Consider the following 23,547-nt stretch of genomic DNA (forward strand, 5'->3'; position numbering starts at 1 on the left):
GCAGCCGCTTTATGTTTCTGCAAATGCTGTTTGAACGAGAGCAAGTTATTTCTTCCAATGGGCTGACGATGGTGGGCATCCTCGTGGAGAAATTAGCTCTGTCGAGACCCCTAATTAGAGCTGGGCCACACTGCTGCTCTCCCACCCGTGGGGCTGCCTTGCACAGCGGACGCTGGCTCCGACCGGCTGCTCCAGCTGCAGGCGTCAAGTTCGAGCAAGACTTTTGCTTCCCCAGGATTGTTTTGCTCTCTCAAACTTGTGCAGTAGGGCAGGAGGCAGTGAGGAGCATTGCAGCAATCCTGACCAAGCAGGTGGTAGCCTCTTGCTGCTTAGAAGTAGATTCATTATTTCACATTGCAAATGGTTGGGCGCCCACCAAAACTGTGTGGCTTGCAGAAGCTTAAAACCCCCCAAACTCCACTGGTGTCTCTGCCTCCTGACAGCTAAAAGCTCTGGCTATGAAGTTATCCAAATTCAAAGAACCAAGGGTATCGCCATTCCAAACCCACCGCTTACTGAAATGTAATTTAAGCAGTAAATAATGCAAAGCTGAGACTAAAATATTAAAATCCTCCTGCATGGAAGGATTGGATCTGCCAGGGCATGGGTGTTGAAATCTGATTTTTGCGGCATATTCCAATTACAAAGGAATTCTTTCAGGGTCTAACACTCTGAACAAGCAGCCAGTTCTGCTCTCTTATCGCTAGATCTAATTCCCTGATCCTGCTACAAGAAAAAAGCAGCAGTGTGTTCCTGCGTGCCACGGCCAGGTTACAGCACAAAGAGCTCCTCTGTCTTCTGACGAGCAAATCCTCTTGCGTGGGTCTGTGTGTGTTGGAGGGGGTGTTTGTTTTGCCGCTCTTGTTAGCTTCTGCAGCTCAGTTCTCCTCTCCCCAAGAATGGGCGGTGTGCGTGAAGAAAACACGTAATTGGTGGTGTCCGTAAATTTTGGAAGCTTAATGCTGTACGTCCATAAGTAATTATGCCTTTTGTAGGCTGCCCAGCCTCTCCCCGCAGGCAGCAGAGCTCTCTTGGCCACGTACCCTGCGAGCATAACTGGCCCCTCCGCTGCCTGGGACCCTGCCCCGGGAAGGTCTTGCTGTTGGGAACCCTGACAGCAGGTTGTTTGTCAGGCAGCTGCTACTGCGTTCAGGTCTCACTGGTGTCAGGGGTACAGGCTGCATCCAGAAGAGCAGCAGGGGTGCATTGCCATGAGTAGAGGGGGACATTGGGGTGCTGCTCGCAACACCCCCGGGGTGGCTGGAGACACAGCACATCGCTGCAGCCTGGGCACAGCCCCCAGCGCTGCCCTGCTCCGTGCAAGCTATGCCAGGCGTGTGCCCAAACACACCCAGTTGTGCCCTGAAGATACACGGGCACCTCCCCACGGCCACGATACCTCCGTGGCCCCCAAGGAAGGGTGGCAGAGGGAGCTCTTTGCCAGGAGGAAGCTCACAGCAGAGCAAGGCTGTGACTAAACGGCAGCAGTTCACGTCAGCGTATTCAGAAGTTTGAAAGCACTTCAGCTGCATAGCTGGCAGCAGTGGGGGTGGCAGAGGGAAGAGGTCCCACGAGGCAGAGCTGGGCTGGGGCTCGCACTCGGACAGGATCACTGCTGCTGAGCTCCAAGGCTGCGGTGGGCTTACAGCCTCTTCCTTCACTCAGGAACCACCTTATCCACACCTCCAAGATGACTAGATAACCACCAGCCTGAGATGGCTGTGGATGGGCAGTCCAGAGCTCGCTATTTCCAATTCTTTTGGGGAAATCTTCAGTTCCAAGGATGCTTTAAAAAAAGCCCAGCTGCCCCTTCTCCTGGAGAGAGCAGCCTAAGAACCAGCACGTTTGCATCCACCGAGCAGCTTCACAGCCCTCCTGCCCTCGCTCCGGCTGAGCCAGCGTGCTTGCATCACCCTGGGGAGGGGGTCTCGCACCTTAACGACTCTCCTTTCTTCTGCTTCAGCTGGGGTTTGCACCCCGCACCGGACACCACGGCAGCCTGTGATATGCCTAGGAAGGAGCTGGGGCTGGGGATGGCTGGCTGCAACTCTGGCAGCTGCGACAGCATGGTCAGCACGGCCTCCAACCACTCGCAGCATGTAAGTAACCCCATTGCGCCCAGCCTGGGCACGGCAGGGGCTCAACTTGCCCCTCTCGGCAGCTGAGGAAGGATTTTGGCCAGATCTCTGCTCGAAACCGCTCTCCATCGGTGCTTTGGAAACACCTGGGGCCCTAATACGGCACCATGCTAAGGGCAGCACAAGGACCAAATTAATTCCTGCCCCAAAGCACTCCCAGACTTTCTGTCCTGTCACGTGTGTGGCAGCGATCAGGAGCCTAAGCTCCTGCAAGGTCTTCTCAGGGAAGTGATACCGAGAGCCCAGCGGCTCCTGCATTGCCCAAAGATGCAGAGGCAGATAGTGCAGGCACTGGGCAGGAGGAGCCCGGCGAGTTCCCCAGTGAGGGATTAGACCAGTTGGATAACTGGGTCAGACTGGCTCCAACAAGGGTGACTTCACCTGGAAAAGACAGCGACCGTAGTCCTCCCGGCTGACAGATTAATTTCCTAGTTAAGGCAGAGATGAGTTTGGACCATGGGTGTAGATGTGTAATTTTTCACTGTCTGTCCATTAAAGCTTGTTTGTCTCCAAACACCGATTCCAAGATTGATGGACTAATTACATCCTGTCTTACTTGGAGCATAATTGATATGTGTAAGTGCAGTGCTCGGTCCTGAACAGGTTTTCCATTTGATGTATTGCAAACCAGAACCAAACCCTCTGAAAATTATTAGGGATGGAAAAACTGGTTGCAATATTGCATGGTAAAAGAATTGGATAAGTGTCTCCCTGCAAAACAGCTCCACCTAGGACAGTTTCTCCTCTGTGCTTGTTGATCTGATGCACACTCCATCCTTTCCTGCACTTCAGTTTTTTCATGACATATTGCATGTATCACCTTGTAACTTGGCACTTCCGCAGCAATCGTATCTCATGATACTTGAAATACAACAAAAATTAAACAGAATCTTGCTGGGGTATGAACAGAAGAACAAGGAGAGGGACCACCACCCACCCATAAGCCTTCAGTATTTATGATATTTAGACAAGCTTCTAAGATTCAGCATTGCTGATCGGTACAGATGTCTGTACCTATAGACCACCCATGTTACCCAGCTGCTCATATTTCAAAGTAAACTGAAGAACTAAAAGGTGGAGGCCAAGCTTCCAAGTTAAGAATAACCCACCCTCTGATGCTCATAGCAGGGTAATATATAAATGGCCTTAAGTATATATTTTTTTGTTTAATAGGAAGTTGTTTAGTTTTCTGTAGCTGTAAGTACCAATTTTTGAATAGTCACTGGCCAAGTCTCCTGGCTGGGGGCTGTCACAGGTCTCCTCTTAACTGCCAGGGCTGTGAATAATAATACACCTGTGTCTCCTACCTGTACTGCCTTTTTCCTTTTTTCAGAGCGATAACAGTTATGACTACTTATCTGTGGAAGAGAAAGAGTGTTTGATGTTCTTAGAAGAAACTATTGGCTCACTGGATGCAGAAGCAGACAGTGGGGTCTCTACTGATGAGACCGACTATGTGGAGCCCTCCAAGCTGCCCGGGACATGGCCTAAGAGAGACTCCGTTCCCCAGGGTAAGCTGGAAATCCATGCTCCAGCCTTGTTTGCAAAGGGACGTTCTCGCTGGGGTGCGTTCCCTTGGCAGGCAGGGAAGGAGCATTGCCCCAGTTTTATGCATGTGGTAAGCTAAAGCCAGCTTGTTTTCGTCACTCCGTGGTGAGAAGTGGCTGTAGGCAGAGAGGTAGGTAGGGCACCAACTGCATTTTCCCAGTTCTCACGTGCAGGAGCTGCTAGCAGCTGCCTAGCAAGGTCAGCAGAACCGCAGGGCAGAGCATCTTTGCTCGTGCTCTGAACAGGCTTACACGGATTAACAAGGCTCCCCATTCACCGTGTGCTTTGTCAAATCCAAAGTATCTGACTTTCTTAGCTGCGACAGCGTGTTAGCTGGGGTCAGGGTAAACTCTCTGGGTGCAAGTACTCTGCCATGGCTGCACCGGTTTAGCAGGCGTGAAGAAGTGAGTCTTGTAAACAGGAAGGTGTCCTGTGTCCATCTGCAGAACGGTACATGACTTCATATCTCTCTTTGCCTAGATTTGGAAAATGGGGCTCCCCCTCCTAGTGTAGGTCAGCAGCGTGCAGCTGAACAGAAGAGCGGTAAGAACACCTCCGCCTTCTCAAGCTCGGCTCCAGCAGCGGTTCCAAGCCCAGGCTATTACAGTCTTCCAAGGAACATCACTGTAGCAAATGCACAAAGAGCAAATGGAGCTTCTGACAGCAAAGTGACTGTCTGCACGGTGGAGGACCCAGTGCCAGTAGGTAAATCTTCACAGGAGATGGCCAAGGAGGACAGGCTTGACCAAGCCAACGTGAGAAACCAGATAAAGTCCCTGGGGTCTTTGTTTATCCAACCTCCAGACCACCAACATGAGAAACCAGATAAAGCCCCTGGGGTCTTTGTTTATCCAACCTCCAGATCCCTTCCAGGATGAGCTGGTGAGCCATGAGTGGTCCCGCAGCAATCACTCAGATGCCAAGAGGGAAACAGCCAAGGAGACCAAGACTTGGACTTCATGGGGCCAGCCAGAGAAATCCATGTTGGAAGAGGCCCCTCAGGACCCAGATGCATGAGAAACCAGATAAAGCCCCTGGGGTCTTTGTTTATCCAACCTCCAGATCCCTTCCAGGATGAGCTGGTGAGCCATGAGTGGTCCCGCAGCAATCACTCAGATGCCAAGAGGGAAACAGCCAAGGAGACCAAGACTTGGACTTCATGGGGCCAGCCAGAGAAATCCATGTTGGAAGAGGCCCCTCAGGACCCAGATGCCAAGCGTGGGCCTCCAACTGCCCCCAAACCGCGAAAATTACCACCAAATATTATACTGAAAACCAGCAAAAACAGCCCAGTGCCACTCACCATGGAGCCTGGCCAGAAGGTAAAAGCACCACCTCCATCCTCAGCTGGCTCTCAGCCTGGCTCTGCCAGTGACACCGCTGCTGAAAAAGCAAATTCAGGGCACCTCGACCCCAAGGAGAGGGAGAAAGCCCGGCGGGAGGCGTTGGAGAAGCTTGGACTGCCACAGGACAGGAGGGAGCCCAACACCCACCTTCAACCTACCATGCATCCCCAACCAAGGGAGATGGCATTCCCTGTCCCTGGGGAACCCGAGGCACACTGCAGGGCGGCGGAGAGGTCGGTGCCAGGTATCCGGCAGATGAGCTTCAAATCCAACACCCTGGAGCGCTCCGGCGTGGGGCTGAGCAGCTACGTGACCAGCGCCAAGGAGCAGAGCATCAAGACCAGCAGCTCCCTGGGCAAGATGTCCTTCATCGAGCGGCTCGCCCCAAGCTTCCTCAGGAGCAGCCGCCCCCGGCCAGCATCCCTCGGGGCAGGGAAGGACTTTGCTGGTCTGAAGGAGCCCGGGCAGGTGGAGCAGGAGAAGAGCAGCAAGCGGCGATCCCACCCACTGCAGAGCTTCCCCAGGCCACCCCACTCCTGCGTCAGCGTGAAGATTTCCCCCAAGGGTGCAACCGATGAGAACCGGCGAGAGGCACTGAAGAAGCTCGGTCTGCTGAAGGAATAGCTCTGCGGGTGGCAGGGCTGCTGAAAAAGGGGCTTTTCATCCTGTATCCAGGTGCCTTCACTGCCTGTCCTCGGGCAGCACAACCACAAGCATCTTCTGCATCTTCCTGCCCCAGCACCTTGGGAGGGGTACCACGAGAGGCATTCGGAGCTTCACACCAAATAAAGTAATGCCATGTGTACATAATATTTTGTATATAGCAAGTGTATATGAGCTATTTTATATAAAGCATCACTCAGCGTGTGGATGGGGCATATTCTCCTACAAGGTCTTTAATGCATTTGTGGATTCATTGCAGCGGGGAAGCCACGGAATCGGGGGTTTGGCTGGTTTTAAAAGAGGTTGCCCACAGATAAAGCCTCTCTGGGAAGAAGTGCAGGACTCTGCTGCTCCTTTAGGATTTTATGGGTTTTTGTTAACTTTATCCAAAGCCTGCGAGGCCCGACCACTCACCTGCCCCATGCAAGTGCCTCCCAAAAGCCAAAACTGCCACATACAAAACTGCCAGGCCGATGGGAACCGGAGGGGGCTCAGCAACGCCTCCCCCACAGACGAGCGCTCCTCGTACAGCGCCTGCAGGCGAGGGGCTGGATGGCTGCACAGACATCCCACTGCCTCCTCCGCTAGACTGCTCTCACATCCAGCCCTGACAACCTGGATATAGCACTTAAAAGTAAGACATACACGCATCCGTCTTTATCATGAAGTGACAGTTAAGAAGTGGCAGACTGTGTTTCAGTGGCAAAACCAGAAATGCTGCCCAAAACAAGAGATGCAAATCTGAGACACCACCATTTCATTCCCTTTCAAACTCCCCTCACGTCTTTCAGACCCAGCTGATGCTGTCAACGTTTGTGCTGCACACCTTTTATAGCAAAGGTGGTTTATTTCTGTAATAAACTTGTATATGATCAGAAAAAGACTGTGTAATACAGATTTACTCTTGTGTTGAGTCAGAGCTCTGGTAAAGCTAAATAATGAGTGTTAACCTTCAATATGTCTTGACTTGAGGAGTGAGTGACCCAGACAGCAGCCGGGCATCGTAAATGATGAGGTCTGAACTGGAGACTTGGGCCTCCTGCAACCCAGGAGCTGCACAAGACGGGATTTCATGTAAGCGCTTCCAGTACAATAAGCAGATGCAAAGTCTGCCACGGCACTGCCAGACTGGGACCGGTGACATGGGACCTGCCACTGCTCCAGTCGATCCCTTCCAACCTGCACCATCTCCTGGGTCTGTGGAGACATCTCCCACAGCAGCCATGTTAGTTGAAAAGCCACACTAACAGCTTAGCTTGAAAGGATCATTTTAATTTCTTCACCAAAAAAGTCCTTCATGCAATCCTGGCTTTCAGTGTTGGACCTCTAGAGAGCGCCTCTGCTAATAAAGCAAGCGCCTTTGTTCCTAACAGGCAATTTAATTTCAAGTCTAACGTAGGCTTCCTTTAGAGAGAGGGGCTGACCCGTGGAGGCAACTGCACTACACAATCTACTGATGTTAATTAACTGCTTGCAGCATTAAGATAAAGTTGCACTCAATCGTTTTCATCGCTGACCTTGCAGTACAATCAGCTTTTAAAGACAGTGTTGTGAATACTAAACAGGCTCGTACTAACAAAACCCAGAGCCAGGCTTCTAATTCCTCTCCAAACAGGCATCAGCGGAGCTTTGGTTTTGCACGGAAAGAAAGGGAGGGCATCCTTCTGCAAAAGCTGCACCATTTCACAAACCCCCACATAATAAAGGTGTGTACAAGAGGAGGGAATAGTACCGACCCACGTAAAGAATCCAAGGAACATGAGAAAATGATGTCTGATTAGCTACACTTCATGAAAGCAGGGAAATGCTTGTTTGTAGTTAAGCAATTAACTAAATTAGTTTTGGGCTGGCCAGCAGTAATGCAAACCTGTACATCAGGGAGGAAACTAGGAGAAGCTGCATGGGCTAAGGTCTGACCGAAAACTCAGCAGGTTGCTCAGCAAACACCGTGTTGCAGGTACATTAGCTCCAAAAGGGAGAAGGAGCCTGGAAAGTTATTAACTCCCCCAGCCTGAGCCCAGCGCCTCATTTCAAGCCTGGAGCCGCGTTGGCAGTGGCCAGGCAGGACTGGCAAGCTGCTGCGTGGCTGCACGCCGTGGGCGATAACTGCAGCCTGGAGCCCCTTCACCAGGCACAGGGATGGCTCTAACCCCAGCGCTGCTGGGGAGGCAGCTCTGCCACGTGCCTGGGGCATCACCAGTGGTTTAAGGGGGTTAGGCAGGATTAAGGCTGTTTGCACTAAAAGCTGAGCAGGGTGCAGATACTGCCCTACACACAGTGCTCTGGGCGCAAGCCTGTCCCAATATGAATGGGTCATGATAAACATGGCCAGAGCTGAGGTCCCCCCTGTGCAACTTGGTCCACGTGGCCTTGGGAAGGTGCCTCTGGGCTAACGCGTGGCCAAAGAGCAAGGGGGCTGCTCTGTGCTTACAAACTGGGTGCTCGCATCCACGCCATCCTGCCCTCCTCCTCAGCTGCCTGCTTGTGCCCGGGGCAGGGGCCACCCTGCCTGAAGCAGGAGGCAGAAAGAGCAGCTTGGTTTTAAGAAACCACTCCCAGCTGCTGCAAAAAGTTCTGTGAAGCTGAGAGGTGGCCGTGCTCTCTGCGAGAGCAGGATCCATCCATCAGCAGCAGGGCTTGACTCTGGGTGGCACCAAGCAGAGTCATGTGTCTGCTCTTGCGTAAGGTCCCAGCCCAGGAGTCACACAGCCCGTGGCGATAAACACCTTCGTTTCTAATGGCTGCAAACATATCTAGACTGTGAAATGTCATATATTGCTTGCAGGATTAAACAGCAACGCCTGCTTTTGGAACGGGGCTTGCCCATGGTGAGTGATTCAACCCAGAGGACCCAGCAGCAGCAGAAGCACTTCACCCCGTGGAAAGGCAGAGACCTGGAGTTCATTCCCAGAGGAATGACCCTGATCTCCTATGGCTGTTTTAATTTATTCTCTTTTGTTTCCATTTCATACCAATCGGGCCATGTGCACAACTCCTGTTAATGAACATCACTCCCCCCCATCATAGCTTAATAAGCAATCTTTGTGAGATTTCTGCTAGGAAGTCTAATCAAAACTTAGCTTTCATGCTTGACATGTATGTTACACCGTAGTACTCCCTGGTTTTGACTAAATAAGCCAAGGATTGGAAGAGAATCCTTTGTTTCCAAAACAATCTGTTTTTAAGAGAAGTTAAGGTTCTGTTTCAGGCCAAAAATGCTTTGAGAGAGACCTTAATGCTCACCTCCTTTCTCATTAGATAAACAAGGTGAGATTACCTTTGAGACTGCAATAGTCATGTATCTACATTATGCAAGTAATGTGCAGTGAGACAGAGCATTAAGTAGGATAATGCTGGAATCAGCAGTAGGTAAAAAGGAGTGGTCAGAGAGGAGCATGTAGATGAAAATGCACCAGAAAACCACCCTCATTTTCATTATACAAGGAAGGATGAGGAATAAGAGGCAAATAAACTGCCTACACATTACTATTCCTGCTAAAACTGCAAAGTCCACAAAGGTTTGGAAGATAATAGAAAGCTCAGTCCTGACAAACTTATCCACAGGTGCCAGCTAAGTTTTCTGTCTCTATGATATTTCTACATGGTGCTAGTGGATGGGACAGGGAAGACAGAGCTCTGCTCTCACAGGAGGAGCTGGCAGCCCTGAAGGAAACAGCTTCTGTCTCAGAACAGAGAAATTTGTTCTGAAAAGGCAACAGGCCACAAAAGATGGAGCTACCAGATAATCTTGCAAGAACCGGCTTCAGAGGGCTGACCCCTTCACTCAGAGCTTAATCTTGCATCTTCCTCTCCTCTTCCATTTATACTGTGCTCTCCCTGCCTTTAAAGTCAATCATTTGCACTTGAAAGTCTACAGCCTGAGGAGTGCAGCGCTGGGTGGGAACCTCTCCTGCTGCCTGTCTGCACATCAGGCCGGTTGAAGCCTGCCAGTTCACACAGGCAGCGCCAGATATTCCCCCTTTTTGTTTGCAGGAGCTGGGAAGCAGCATCAGTCACAGCAGCCCTGCATTTACAGTCACGCAAATAATTGCTCCCAATGCTGGCCCACTCCCTCCGTGCCAGGCAGCAAGGACCACAGGGAGCAAAGCTCTCCTGCTCTGATGTAACCCATAATCCACAGACTCAAAGGAAGAGATTTACCTTTGCTCTAGCCCAGCCCGCATCTCTCATCAGCAGAGTCTCCACCACCGAGCCGCTCCCCAGCCAAGTGCCCGTGGGATCCCCACCATCACCTGATGCAAGAGCAGCCAAAACAGCCCCAGTTTACAGGCTGGCAGGAGCCTCAGCAGAGTGATGAGCCTCTCTTTTATAAGGGGAAAAGCTGGTGGGCACTCAGATGAGCTCCCGGCTGTGCTCCTCCAGCCCACCGGCACCGACACAGCTGATGCGAGGAGCCGCAGCGATGTTGCTCATCTCACAGAGAGGCGAGGGAAAGGCTGCTCCTGCCTGCTAATGCCTATTATTGGCATGTGGGGGTGCCTGGGAGGTGGACAGGGGAAAAGCAAGAGCAGAAACAAAATCTACCTCCAGGTTCAGCCAAGCTCCAGCCGAGTTCCCGGGCTCTTGTCTGGGTACCTCTGAAAGCAGAGTTCGTACTACTTAATTCTGGGCATAATTTGCTTGATTTGTTCCCAGAAGGCAAAATCACAGCAGACCCCAGCCAAAAAAAACAGCCATGAAGAGAGATCATAATATTTCAGAAGTAACCTGAAGAGTTAGTAAATGTACCCTCAGTGCCTTAATGCAGATTATACAGACTGTGTTTATGCGGTGCAACAATGTTAGAAAAGACCCAAAGAAAACACCCAGCTTTGCATTTGGCATGGAGTATTCATTTCCTTCTTAACTATCAGTCCCATAGTGGCTCAAACATATCATTTCCATGTCTACATGAGCCTGTCAAGACCTACTATTCCAATTAAAAGCACTCTTGCGCACATCTTCCATTACAAAGATCAAATTCAGGAGAAGTGGCTTGTTAAATTCTGGCAGTATTAAAGAATGTCACCTGTACTGGGCCACAGTCTCCAGGAGAAACTTGTCATCTTAATAATAGACTTTGCCACTGTGCAGCAGCTTTGGTGCGGGCGTCAGCAGGGACCCTTGGGGCTGGTGTCCCACAGGAGGTCGGGGAGGTGGGTTGGTTACTGCTGGCCTGACACATCTCCAGCTGGAGAACATCAAACCTGGGTTGTGAGACCCAGGGTCCCACTGGAGTTGCTCCAGCTCTGTGGAAGAGGACCGTAGATGTCCGAAGGTTTTTAACCACATCCCAGCGGGGTTTGGGCAATAACCGGTAACTGAGGCTTTGCCCTTTCCCTGCTCACGTGCAGATGGAGAGAAGGACCCTCTCCAACTCCAACTAATCCGATATGAAGGAGGGATAAATTACCCCTATTTCAAGGAATATTGCATATCTCTCTGCTTCATCAGAAAGGCACCAGGGTAATCCCCATGCCTTGCCTGATCTACCCAGGGCCCATTTCTCTTCCATTCAGTGCTTTGTGTTGGTGTTTACAGTAATGCATGGCAAATGGAGGAGGTGTGGGGAGTGTTCCCGTGCTGGTGCAATGGCACTTCGTATTCCTGTTGCCCCAACCAGCATAAATGACCACACAAGGAAGAAGGCAGTGGGACTCAGATCCTGGGTCTGTGCGGGGCCTCGGGGTGGGGACTCATCCAGCGGCATGCTGTGTTTAATACAGTAGGCTGCTGCTTCAGCTGAACTTCTGGGCGATGCTGTAATCCCCATAGGCATGCTGAAAACCTCCAAGCCTCTTGGTGGTTATGATAAACCAAGGCTTTGTGGAGTCAGCCATGGTAGAAGTGCTGCTGGGGTTCAGCTTGTGTCACCCTGTCCCAGGTCCCCATGCCCCAAGGCTAGGCAGAGAGCTGAGCCCAGCCAGCTCATCAGCCCCGAGCATCACGGGGGCATCTCTCCAATTACACCAACCAACCAAGGCAAGCCCTGGTCGTTTACAGTTCCTAATAATGAAAAAACAGCGCAGTAGACTCTCAAGCATAGGAGCAACATTCCCTGAAAACTGGTGTCCTCCCAACTCTCCTCAGCCAATGGTTAGCTGATGTACAGAGCTGTCCCATCATGTTAAAATGTGACCGTGCAGCAGGTGTCCTCAGGTGAATCTGAGTCCTGCTAAGGTCAACAGCAGGAGTGCCCTGGGTGATGCCTGTCCATGCCCAGGACAACCTAGTGCAGGATTTGACACAATATACTCTGCATGTCTCACCATTACCTTTTTTTCCTGTTGTTTCTAATGGAATTTTAAAACGAAAAAAGGCAGCCGTACCCCCAAACCTTGTCATTGCTGTTCCCATGTGTGCAGTGCTTGGCACTGGAGAACTAAGGACCTGCAGGTACAGAAAAGCCAGACAGCAAAAACGAGCTCCGCCAAACGCATTCAAGCCTTTTACTGCTGACTCCTGCTGTGTTCAAACGGCCAGGGTTTGGGTTTGTTTTGCTTTACTTGCCAGTGATGCTAATTTACCTGGTATCTTAAAATCAAACTAGATCCAATGTTCCTCATTCCTGCTCTTAAAACCCGTGTTCTGGCTCTGCCACAGCAATCACCGGTTTTGCCTCGGTGAGCTGCCGGACCGCCCTCGGCAGGGCAGGGGGATGAGTACGCTCCTGCTTCCTGGAGATCTCAGCTGTTCTTTGTTTCCAAATACCCTTTAACTATGAAGTCCAGTAAGAGACAGAAAGGGCCACTGTTGTTCCTCACCCAGGGGTTTACGCGCAGTGATAACATATCTGGCTTATTCCACGAGCACTGCCCTAGCTAGAGTGCAACCATTGACTCCTACAGGCACTGCAGAGCAAGCAGGGGCTGTTACGATTTATTTGTAATAACTCTGCAGACAGGCTGTGCTGAGATGCTGACAGCAACCTCGACAACTGTGCATTGGTAAAACATGTGGGCCCAGAGCCCCGGCGCGACGCCTGGTGCTACGTGGTGCCCGCCGCACTGCTGGCTTGGGCTGGTCACAGGCAAGAGATCCACCAGCCAGCACGTGCTCGTTATAGGAAGGAAGAGAAATTTCCTTAACAAGCATAGCCCAGAAGAACAAATTCTGTAACTTGTCTGAAATTTAACTCTCCTTCAGCAGTAGGAAAAGATGCAAGTCAGTGGTACTCCCCCAGGAGCGGTCCTTTCCATGGGCTGCCATCGCTGTTTCCCTGCCGGAGCCATCCTCACTGCTAGCTGCGTACCGCTCCCAGCTGTTTGTAAATGATGCTGAGAAAATGGCCCTTGTTGCTTCCAGTGCTGCTGCCCCTGCTGAATTTATCTGCTTTTTCATTTAAAGAAGGTGGGGTCCCCAGATGTCCCTGCTCCAAAAGCTGGGGTCAGCTTGGGACACCTGGGGACCTTGTGCAGAGACCAAGATGAGCGTTCCCACCCCAGATGGGTGAGGAAGCAGTGCACGGTGCTGCGGGTAAGGTTGCTCGTTACTACCCCTTCAAATCAGCTCTGTCAAAGGCAATCTGCCTCCACCCAAAATATCTTACCACCTCATTGCTCTTAAGAGCAACTCGGGACGTAGTACCTGGCCCGACTGGCTCCTCTCAGGAGAGCTCGTTTGACAGCAATCCCGCTGTGCCTGTTGCTGCATTTGATCTCTCCCTCCTGAGGCAGGAGGTCCCCTCCTAAAACACGGCACTGCCTGGCGTGGGTCGCCTCTTTCTCCCAATTCTCCAGCAATTCTGCTCCTTTCTATCTGCACATGGGCTATGGCATTTGCCAGGGGAAGTAGCAAGGAGCCCAGGGCATGCCAGACCCAGCGGCTCGCTGCCTGGGGTCCAAAGGACATCACACGGGTGCACAAAACCTGCTGCCCGCAGGCAGCGAGCCGCCGGGGTCTGGCATCCCCCCACAGCGAGCAACACACTGGCACAAATGGAACGGTGATGGGGAAGGGGACAGTCAGGCCCAGCAGTGACACGCCACGAGACCGTACACTCCTCGTGCCCACGCTTAACCAGCCAGCAGCGGGATGCTGCTGTTCTGCCTTCAACCCCTCCTGCCCGGCTGGGCTTCCCTGGCGCGCCTCCCTCCGTTCCAGATGTGCTCATTATTTTCCCCTTTTCTGCCAGCTGCTGGCTGAGCGATGGCTCGTGCCCCTTTCAATAACGGGAAGGAAACGCGGAGCTGGAGCCAGGTCCCACCCCGTACCCAGAGTGGTCTGGAATCAGCATCCAAATAAAAAACAACGTAACTCTCTAGAAGAGCCATTTTCCAGCTGCGGCCTGGGGACTGCTGGGTGTCCCCCTGCTAACGGATCCACAAGAAAACTAGCAGAAGGAAGCTCAGCCTGCTGCTTGCACGCTCGGGGCTACAGGGCAGAAGGTCCAGCCTGCTCCAGGGGCAAACTCGGGAGCTCTGAAGAGAACAGCCTCGTTACTCGCGTTTCAAAGGTAGACGTGAACAGCAGAGATGGTGGACGAAGCTGGGAAACGAGCCTGCTGCGCCGAGCTGAGCCGCGGCAGCCCGGATCCGCCGAGCCCTGGGGATGAGCAGAGGCCTCTTGGCTGTTGCCCTCCCCCGGCCGTCCCTGCGCAGGACCCTCGCCCTTCCTCCCGGACCCTCCTCTCCGCAGCTCCTTCCTGCGAAGAGCAGCTCTGCATCGGCGCCTCGGGATGAGCGGCGGGTGACCGGCTGCGGCACCGAAAGCGCAAGCCCGGCGCCGCCGCCGCAGCTCCTCCCCCGGGGCCCGGGCGCCTTGGCAGCAGGGGCAGCGCGGGTGGGGCGGGGAGAGACGCTGCAAGGGGTGCTGCCGAGGGGGGGATGTCCACCCCGGGAGCCTGTAGAGGCAAGGGGCTTTGCTGCTGGCGGCACGCACAGGGCGCGCTCCCTTGGGATGCGGCGGGGTCAAACGCCCCCCCTTACCCGCAAGGGAAATCGTAAATAACGCAGAGGGGTGCTCCTTGCCGTGCCCGCCCGTATCCAGCTCAGACCCTCACCCAGGAGCTGAGACCGGCAGGGATGGGGACAAGGCACAGCTGCCCACGCTCACCCAGCGGGGCGGACTTCACCTTGCCCATTACTAAGGTCATGCGAATAGTTTAGGACACGAGAAGAGAAAGCAGGATATGCGGTAATTAACCTCGTACCAAAGTTAAAATGGATGATTAGCATTGCTGCGGAGGTAGAGAGGCTTTGCCTTATTGAAAGCAATAAAACAATTATGAGAACAACCTTGCAGCACACAGAACACTTCCCAAACTCGGGACACAAATTTGCCCCCAGACCCTTTGGTGCGCCTCCAGAGCCGAGGTCTCCCCAGGGCGGCTGCAGTTCCCCGCAGCGCTTGGTCTGCCTGTCCTCACTGTCCTGCCACGGGTGTCAGCTTTAACCCCATGGCAGCACACGGGGTCCTGTGGTGACACCACTGCTGGGCTGGGCTTCACCAGTTGTCACCCAGGTGAAGACAACTGGGGTGACCAGGCTGTTGGAGACCCCTCTCCCCTCTTGCCACAGGATGAGGTTTGCCACAGGGCAAGGACAAGGACCACCAGCTCAGCTCTGGTCCTCAGCTCACCCTTGCAAACCCTCCTCTGCCCCACAGAAGCGGCATCAGCTCTCCTTCTCCTTTGGGCCCTTGAATGCAAATCTGCAGAGGCATCTCTGAGCGCCGAAGGAAGGAGCTGCACCCCAAACCACCAGCTTACCCTTCAGCATCGCTCGGCAGGGTCTCACCGGAGAGGGGGTTTGTCAGGGGTTTCAGACTGAACATTTCAGCCACATTTGCAGCATAGAGAAATGACACTGAGCAGTCTTAGGGGTTTCCCACCATCAGTTTTGTGTATCACATTTTATTGCTAATACAAGGGCAATCATATTGCTTTGCTACCGATGTGGTAACAAATGTCCTTAGATTAATTCTGCTGAAGCCTAATCAATATTGGGAAGTTTATTGCACAGGTTTGGTACAAAACAACAACAATTACTGCAATATAAGTAATCGTATCATGATAAAGAAAGCAAAATGCTTAACAGAGATTTATCTTCATCCAGGGAGATTCTAAAACACTTCAATGATTGACTTACACAAAACACAATCTGTCTTCAAAGCATGCCTGCGCACAAGGAGGGGAAGGGCAGGACCTTTGGACCCCGCCAGCGCACCGCCGGGTCAGAACAAAGTTGTTTCTATCAACTCTCCCCTGAGCATTCTGAACCACATGCCGCTTCTTACACGGTGGGTGTTATCCTGCAAACCCTGGAGATATGCAGAGTGCTGGGACCCGCCCAGGGCATTCTCAGGAGTGCCACAGGTAGATTTTTTTTCAATCAATCATTTCTATTTGAAGGAAAACCAGACGAAAGTCCCTCGTAATCTCAATTAAGATTATTTGGTTAGTGCAAAAGAGGAATTGTGTGTGTGTGCATGAACAAACTGCCCTTAGTTACATCCTCGGATCCTGTAAGGCAACGAGCGTGGCCATTATCACAGAACAAACCGTAGTTGCTCATGATGAACATGCCTCAAACACGCCCGGGTTTTGGTTGTACCTGTGCGGAGCTCTGGGTTTGGTGATGGATAGTGGTGCCTTTCCTGTGGCAATGCATCCCACCAGCTGGCGAATTTTAAGTATGCAATGGCTAAAATGCGGCAAGATTAAATTTAGAGAGAAATTAATCACCACAAAACGACAACTTACTGAGCGAGCTTAAAGATATTTTCAGGTAAAAACCCTGCGCCTTAGTGATACACCGACTTGATTTCTCAGCTACGATCTATTTAGCTGCTTGGCGACTCAGCTCGATCGGGCTGCGCGGCAGTGATCTGATACAATCATGCTCATGGGAGAAAATGATAACTAAAACTGCCTTCCTGGTAATTACAGCAGGAATGCGTGCAATTATTTATCACCACGGAGCTGGGCTGGTTTGTGCTTGGTGGGTAGCAGAAGCCGTGGGGCACCACCAGTCCCCGCAGCTTCCCAGTGCCAGTTCCTGTCTGCTTCCAGACCTCGCAGGGGGACCGTCACCCTGGAGGAGAAAATTGCAGCGAGAGTCACAAGACGACTCTGTGGGATGAAGCCCCGCGAGCAGGGACTGGCAGTGCAAGAAAACAAACAGACAAACAAGCCAACCCTTACGCGGGAGCCTAAACATTCATTTTATAGAACCGTGGAGGGTTACTAGAGCTTTGCTGGTTAGGAAGGAGATGTCCTTGTGGAAGAGGCACCTGAGCATCCTCTGCAATGCAAAGCGGGTATTACAGGGAAGAGAAAGACCAGACTAAAAAAACGCATTTGTTGGTTAAGCAGCACTTGCACCAGCATGGCATTATCACTTGCTTCGTTCTCATTGCAGGGATTGTTTTGTAACAGACTTCGAAGCAGAAACCGTCTTTTTGTTCTGTATTCATAAAGAGTATGGGATCAAAAGACAGGCGTGAGCTAGATGAAGCATTCGGGTTCATTCAAACCACAGAAGTTTGAGGAAACACGCACAAAGTTCTTACTTTATGTGAAGTTCTGCCTGGAAGTGGTTCACAGCAAATAGCATTTTACAACTATTGTTTAGAAACAGTTGCTTTGTGTTAAAACTGTGCAAGTTGTCTGTAGAGTAGGGGAATTCCTCTCAAACTCTTGAAATTTCTGCTCCTGGCCTCTTCACCTTTTTTTTTTCCCCCTTCCATGATGTCACCCACATCATTAGGTGGTTAAAAATGACCGTTTTGGGGTTCCATACTCAGTACGTTGGTGGCATCTCTACTATTCCTGTAAGTATTTTGACCACCTCCAATTTGCTCAGCAATGCACATCTGGACTTAAGAAAGTTTTTAGTGCATCCATTTTTAAAATCTGGACATCAATATATTAAAAAAAGAATTAAACATCAAGAGTCAAGCAAAGACCAACTGAACTGCAGCTGCAAAAAACCACTTTATTAGACTAAATCCAAACTGGAGGCAGAGCAGGAGAAAATTTCCAGCAACAGAAGCATCACAATCTAAGGTAGGTGATCCTCAATTTGCCCTTAAAATACTATTGTTTGGATTACCATGCTATTGCACAGCAATTATATGAGCCACTTGAATGTACTTCACCATCATACATTTCATATGTATCACATCAGAAATTTAAAGTCATTATTTCTATAGCAATAAATGTATTATAACTCATTTATGCTGATTTTTTTTTTTAAAGCTAGTCTGATTTTTTTTCTTTTTAAAGCCCTAAACTAGATTGCTGACTTTTTTGCAAAGAACACACACAAAAATGATGTGGACAAGGTAAGTTCTTATGCAGATCCACACAGAGAGACTCTGCCCAGTTCTGTAGCAGCAGCTAGCTCACTTTGGATGGTGGCAGGATAATGGTTTAACCAGACAGGTGCAGAAAACTGATCATATAAACATTTTCACAATACAAAACTGAAACAAAGACAGGGAAAAAAAACCCCAACCATACATGGTTTACTTCTTAGTAAAGCCTGCATTTCTGGGATTTATAATTCTAGCTCTTTCTTTTAACTTTCTGATTTTTTTTTTTTTTAATGCTGATTTGCTGGTTAAAAACCCAAAACATCGCCTCGCCTAAAGCTTGAGATTAAATGAGATTAAAATTTAACTGGTGGCTCTGTCCTGCAGATAGGAAACCAAGTTCACTCTCCTACATCAGTGCTCACTCTGTACGGGAATTTTCACATAGACCCCCCCGAGAGCTCAGATACAGCAGCTCAATAACCCAACAACGCTGCAGGAGCAGACATGTAGTAAGAAAGACCTAGCTGAATGTGCTTTATTTTAGCTTCCATCTAATCCATAAATTGTTTGCAACATGGGTCAGCTACCTGCTCACAGAGCGTCCTGTGCATCAGCCACCATCTCGTACCTCTAAATCACGTCATTCAACGCCAGCGGATGCTGTGAATGACCCAGGAACGGCAGTTTTAGTGCTGCAGGCTGGATGAGTGTGGCTAGGGCTCAGCTGAAGTTACCCAAAATAGTTGGACTAGTTTTTCTCCTGGAAAAAGTGAGATCTCCTTATTAGCAGCTTGAAAGCCCTTCGTGGCGGTCTCGTGGCAGGCACAGTTCCTGCTCCCCGAGGCTCTTTGCTAACACGCTGCCTGTTGCTGCAGGGTGGGAAAAGGAGGAGTGAATAGGGGGGTTGTGGAGTAGTTGTAAGTGACCTTAAAAAACAGCAGCTGGGTGATTGTGTAAGCGTGGCACCCACCTCCTAAGGAGGCGAGGAGCTTGTAGACACTTCGGATCTCTATTGTTAATGGATTGATGCTGGGGAGAATTTAGCATGTTGATGCCAGCCCGGAATACATCTACTTAGGAAAAAAGCCTCATTCAGATGCTAACCTGAACATCAGGATCACATCAGCTGGGCCAGCACATGATGAAATTTTGGCCTCCAGCTGGCAAACTGGCAACTGCTTCATTACTTTCAGCACGCCAGGACTTCTCCCCATGTCCCTAGCCCAAAAATGAGGAAAAGAGGGAGTGCACTGGCTCAGCTGTAGTGGTGTACATCAGAAAAGATTAAATGAGCATAGGGATAATATTTTTCCCTGATTTCTGGATGTAAATAAGGACTTTCAGCTCTTCCAGGGCATTCTTGTTAGCTCCTCCTTGCTTCAAGTCCTCCAGATGGGTGGGCGTTATGGCACTGAATAAAAAGTACCATTTTTTCAAGTCACCTGTCTAGTCTCTGTCCAGATGCAGTGAGGAAACTACTGAGGCTCTGTTGAAGCCACCGCCCAGCATCAAGCTACACAGAGCTGGGGTGACTCAAACGTCTTTCTTGCTGTTTGCTGAGGACAAAGAAAGCTGTTTTGCGCAGGCAGATGTGGTCAGCCAGCCGTGCACAGATACACACACATCTCCACAGCAGAGCTGCCTCCACTGCCTCGTACACGGGGGAAAAAATGGAGGGGAACCTACCCGAAGAGGATGCTGTGCCAGCTGCACCACCGCAGCGCTTCAGCCTCCGCTGAAAAGGGAAGAGAGCATTTCTGCAGTCCTGTCCCACGCTTCCTATCGCGGAGCAACAGTGAAGGGGAGAGCTGGATGGGAGCTGAGTTTGCAAGCCGGGAGCTTGCAGCTGAGGGAGATGCACATCATCCCCAACACAGGGCGTGCAAGGTGTGCAAGGCACAGCAAGCGGCTGGTGCTTGGGCTGAGCCCATCTCCCACTCCTCTGCAGCATGAAGGGGTGGAGAGCGGGCAAGCAGTGGGCTCCCAAGGGCATCCAGCCCAGGATGCTGCTGCCAGCAGTAGCTGGCAGGACTCAGCTTGGCACCGTGGCGGGTGGGAATAAGGCTCACTATGGCATTGAGCTTCTATTGTTTCCTTGTTCGTATTTCCCGAATGCTTTGAAGTGATTCCGATGCATTAGTAAGTATGAATTAAACCACGTGCTTTGCACCTACCAAGGTTTTAACTGCAGTGGGGGTTAGGCAAATCTCAAACAAATAATTTTAGTAGAGACTCTTTAGGATAAAACACTGCAGTAATCAACAGTCAATTTTTAACTCAAACAAGGAAGTAATTCCTATCTGAAATAGAGACACCCAAACACTGTTTCTGTTCAGATCTGAGAATGGTTAACAACAATACAAAGATAAATTGCAGGGAAGAAAAATAAAAAAGGAAGAAAGGTATTTGGGGCGCGGCAGGAGATGTTTAAGGATGTTGGCATTCCTGAGACCTGCAGCATTTCCTATTGTTTCTTGGCCTGAAAAAAAAAAGAAGAAAAGAAATTGCTTGATGCCACAGGTCCGTCTGCAGACGGCTGGCCGGGTGGCAGGGCAGGACCGAGCAAAGTGCCACGTCTCATGGCTGCTGCTGGCTGCCCGGTGCTGGGTGTGGCAACCACCGAAGCAATCCTTGATTGCCTCTGTGCCTGCACGCACTCGTGAAAGTTGCAGCACAGCCCAGCAGGCCGCAGCAGCGCCGGCGGGGGCTGCTGCTTGGTGGCTGCGGTGCTGTGGCTCAGCTGCAGCACCGCAACAGGTCCCTCGCCAGCCCGACGGACCCCCGGCTTTCAGCCGCCAGTGACCTGGCAGGTCATTACCAGCAATGCCTTTAGTACCCACGCAACAGAGGATTTAATGCAGGAGTGTGAGAGCTGCAGAGCACTATTAGCACTTTTTTTTCTTTTTAAAATTCACTTATCTTTGGGCTAGGCCGTGTCACGGGCTGGGAGCCACCAGGGACGCAGGCGCTCTGCTCCGAACGGCCATCAGAGCAATCCAGGTGGTTTACCTTGGCAGATCCCCACCCACAATCTCTCTCTTCTGTTTGATAACACAGACATCAGCAAAATCCTGTATCCAAAGCGAGATTTTTGAAGTTTGCCGAGCAAACATTTGTGAAGGCTGGACATGGTGGTTCTCTTTCTCTTAGCAGCTTTGCTGCAAGGTGAGTCGCCAAGAAACCAGCTCTCCAGCCACTTACACTGACGAGAACAGGCAAAGCTGGAACCGGGGACACAGGTACATCCCCGGCTAAATCCTCACTAGCAGACACCTCCGCCTGCAAAATGGAAACTGGTCAAACCTCCCTGCCCACTATGCAGAGAGCTAGCAAAGGCATGGCAAGAGCTGGGAAGGAGAACCCCAGCTCTCCATTGCTCGGCACTGCAGCCAGCCACTTGTGCCTGTGCAATGCCACTGCAAGGAGAGGAAAGTTGCCAGATCAGGCAGAGTTTGCAAATGCCAAAGGTTATTAGATGTTTGCTGTTAACTGCTGCCCTTGACATTTAACTCCAGGCAGGACTGTCAGGGCTGATGGGGGTTTGGGGAATCCTGTAAGGGGCATCGAGGGTTTCCCCATTTGTGCTGTGGCAAAGGGGCAGTGGCTCTGCGCCGTCAGTTATCCTCAAGCGGATAATGTGGCACTTAAGGAAGGTAAAACACCACATCCAAAATAAACTCTGAACTGTCTGAGCCAGATGTCCTACTTGGTGCCCTTGATTCGAAGGAGCTATGCCGGTTTTTGCCAGGCAAGAATCTGGCTGTCTCTAACCAACTACTACTTCTGTTTCTTTCTTTCCCACAAAGAGCCAGTCTCAGGTACCTTGTACGGAGCCAGATTTCTGACAGGTGAGGTTGGAGGATCGGTCACCCATCAGTGCTTCTACTCCATCACGCCAGCCAACAAACACGACCGAAAATACTGGTGCAAAATAGCAGGAAGCGGCGTTTGCTACACCATCATTTCTACGACCGGCTACACCTCAAAAGACCACGCAGGGCGAGTGTCCCTTGAGGACATCCCCCAGAATGGCACCTTCATGGTGACAATGACAGAGCTGAAGAAGAGTGACACGGGGACCTACCGATGTGGCATCGGCACCACCAACAGATACCTGTATGTCAGCCTGAACCTGACGGTTTTGGCAGGTAGGATGCTGGCAGGGGAGAGGGGAGGCTCCGCTCCGCCGGCAGCCTGGCTTGCAGGGAGCGGTTTGGGGCCAGATGCTGGAGCATCCGCACAGCAGGCGTATCAACTTTTTCTACCCCGTGCTATTAACCAGATATTGACAATGATGGGGTATAAACATACCCAGATTTGGCCAAATCAGCTGTTGATAAATGTAAAAGGAAACTCTCTCCTGCCTGGCTGGGGACTGCATGCCGGACAGTGCCTGCCATGCTCTCTCCCTACAGATGCCGGTGTGTTGAGACCGACCAAACTCATCCAGGGGGAGCTCCGTGGCTCTGTCACGGTCCTGTGCCCACCCGGGGACACCCAAGGTGGTGAGAAGAGGTTCTGGTGCAAACTGGGGAGGACGAGCTGCGCTCTCATCGCCGACACCAATGGCTACGTGGGAAAGAGTTACCAAGGACGAATCTTTATCACCCCTCAGGAGAGCTCTGGAGCTTTCAAAATCTTGATAAATGACTTAAAAAAGGAAGACTCAGGGCTGTACAGGTGCGGGACGGGAAGCCTTAGCAGTCAGAACAGCCCACGGGTGGTGGCTCTGCAGGTGACCGCAGGTAGGACGGGGCGCTGGGGGCTGCACGTGCTGCATGGGGTTCTTGCAGCCCTGGATGAGTAGCATGAAAGGCTAACACAGTCCTCTCCAACCTGCAGCCTCCACCCTTCCCAAGAGACCAAAATTTCTGAGCGGCACAGTCGGAGGCTCGCTGTCCTTGAAGTGCCACTATGATCCCAAGGGGAACTATGAGAAGAAGTATTTGTGCAGGTGGAAGGAAGCTAGCTGCTCACTGCTCGTGGACGCGGACGGGTTCGTGCACGAGTCCTACAAAGGGCGAATACAAATAGCCAGCAGCGACCAGGAAAATGGGACTTACACGGTGGTGATGAGCCACCTGAGAGAGGAGGATGCAGGATGGTACTGGTGCGGGGCTAAAAACGGGCACACAGAGCACACGTCCTCTGTGAAGCTGCGCATCCAGAAGGGTAGGTGGTGGGATGACTTGGAACACAATAAATCCCTTTTCTTTTTTTAAATCACTCTTTCCCCTGCCCCTTCACAGGCATCAGGGGAATACACTCTCCTTTGTACTATGCATAAATATAACAACATTATGAGAAACATCAGCTGTATGTTTTGCCTTACAGTTGTTGGCAAGTAACTGAGGTGAAGGTAAAGGTTTTCAGAGGCAGGGATGTAAGCTGAGCTTTCAGAGGAAATTTAGTTTGTTTGAATTATATTATTGATTATTTATGATGCAAACCCCTAGCATATGACATCCTGATCCTAGCAAGTGCAGCGCAGAGACATGTGCTTTGCTCTGAAGATAAGCTGAAGGTTATCTTGCAGTTTTAGAAACTGCAGCATGTAAATACACAGATCCATGTAGCTGCTCAGCTGGCAAAGA

The 23,547-nt window shown here is 51.1% G+C and overlaps 1 protein-coding gene across 1 annotated transcript; it reads left to right on the forward strand.

The window, feature by feature from the left end:
• Positions 1–2,006: 2,006 nt before the first annotated feature.
• Positions 2,007–5,656, forward strand: CUNH1orf116 (chromosome unknown C1orf116 homolog). The gene is made up of 4 exons (XM_019470317.1): positions 2,007–2,099; positions 3,472–3,649; positions 4,167–4,458; positions 4,603–5,656. Exons 1-4 carry the CDS (start codon positions 2,007–2,009, stop codon positions 5,654–5,656), a joined length of 1,617 nt encoding a protein of 538 aa, XP_019325862.1.
• Positions 5,657–23,547: the final 17,891 nt, after the last annotated feature.

Source organism: Aptenodytes forsteri, unplaced genomic scaffold, assembly GCF_000699145.1.
Source record: "Aptenodytes forsteri isolate BGI_AS27 unplaced genomic scaffold, ASM69914v1 Scaffold142, whole genome shotgun sequence".
Taxonomy (NCBI): Eukaryota; Metazoa; Chordata; class Aves; order Sphenisciformes; family Spheniscidae; genus Aptenodytes; species Aptenodytes forsteri.

Excerpts from the sequence above, each read along its gene's own strand:
- CUNH1orf116 (XM_019470317.1), top strand. The coding sequence starts at position 2,007 with ATGCCTAGGAAGGAGCTGGGGCTGGGGATGGCTGGCTGCAACTCTGGC. Across the intron at positions 2,100-3,471 it reads CCTCCAACCACTCGCAGCAT|AGCGATAACAGTTATGACTA; the intron begins GTAAGTAACCCC and ends TCCTTTTTTCAG. Across the intron at positions 3,650-4,166 it reads GAGAGACTCCGTTCCCCAGG|ATTTGGAAAATGGGGCTCCC; the intron begins GTAAGCTGGAAA and ends CTCTTTGCCTAG.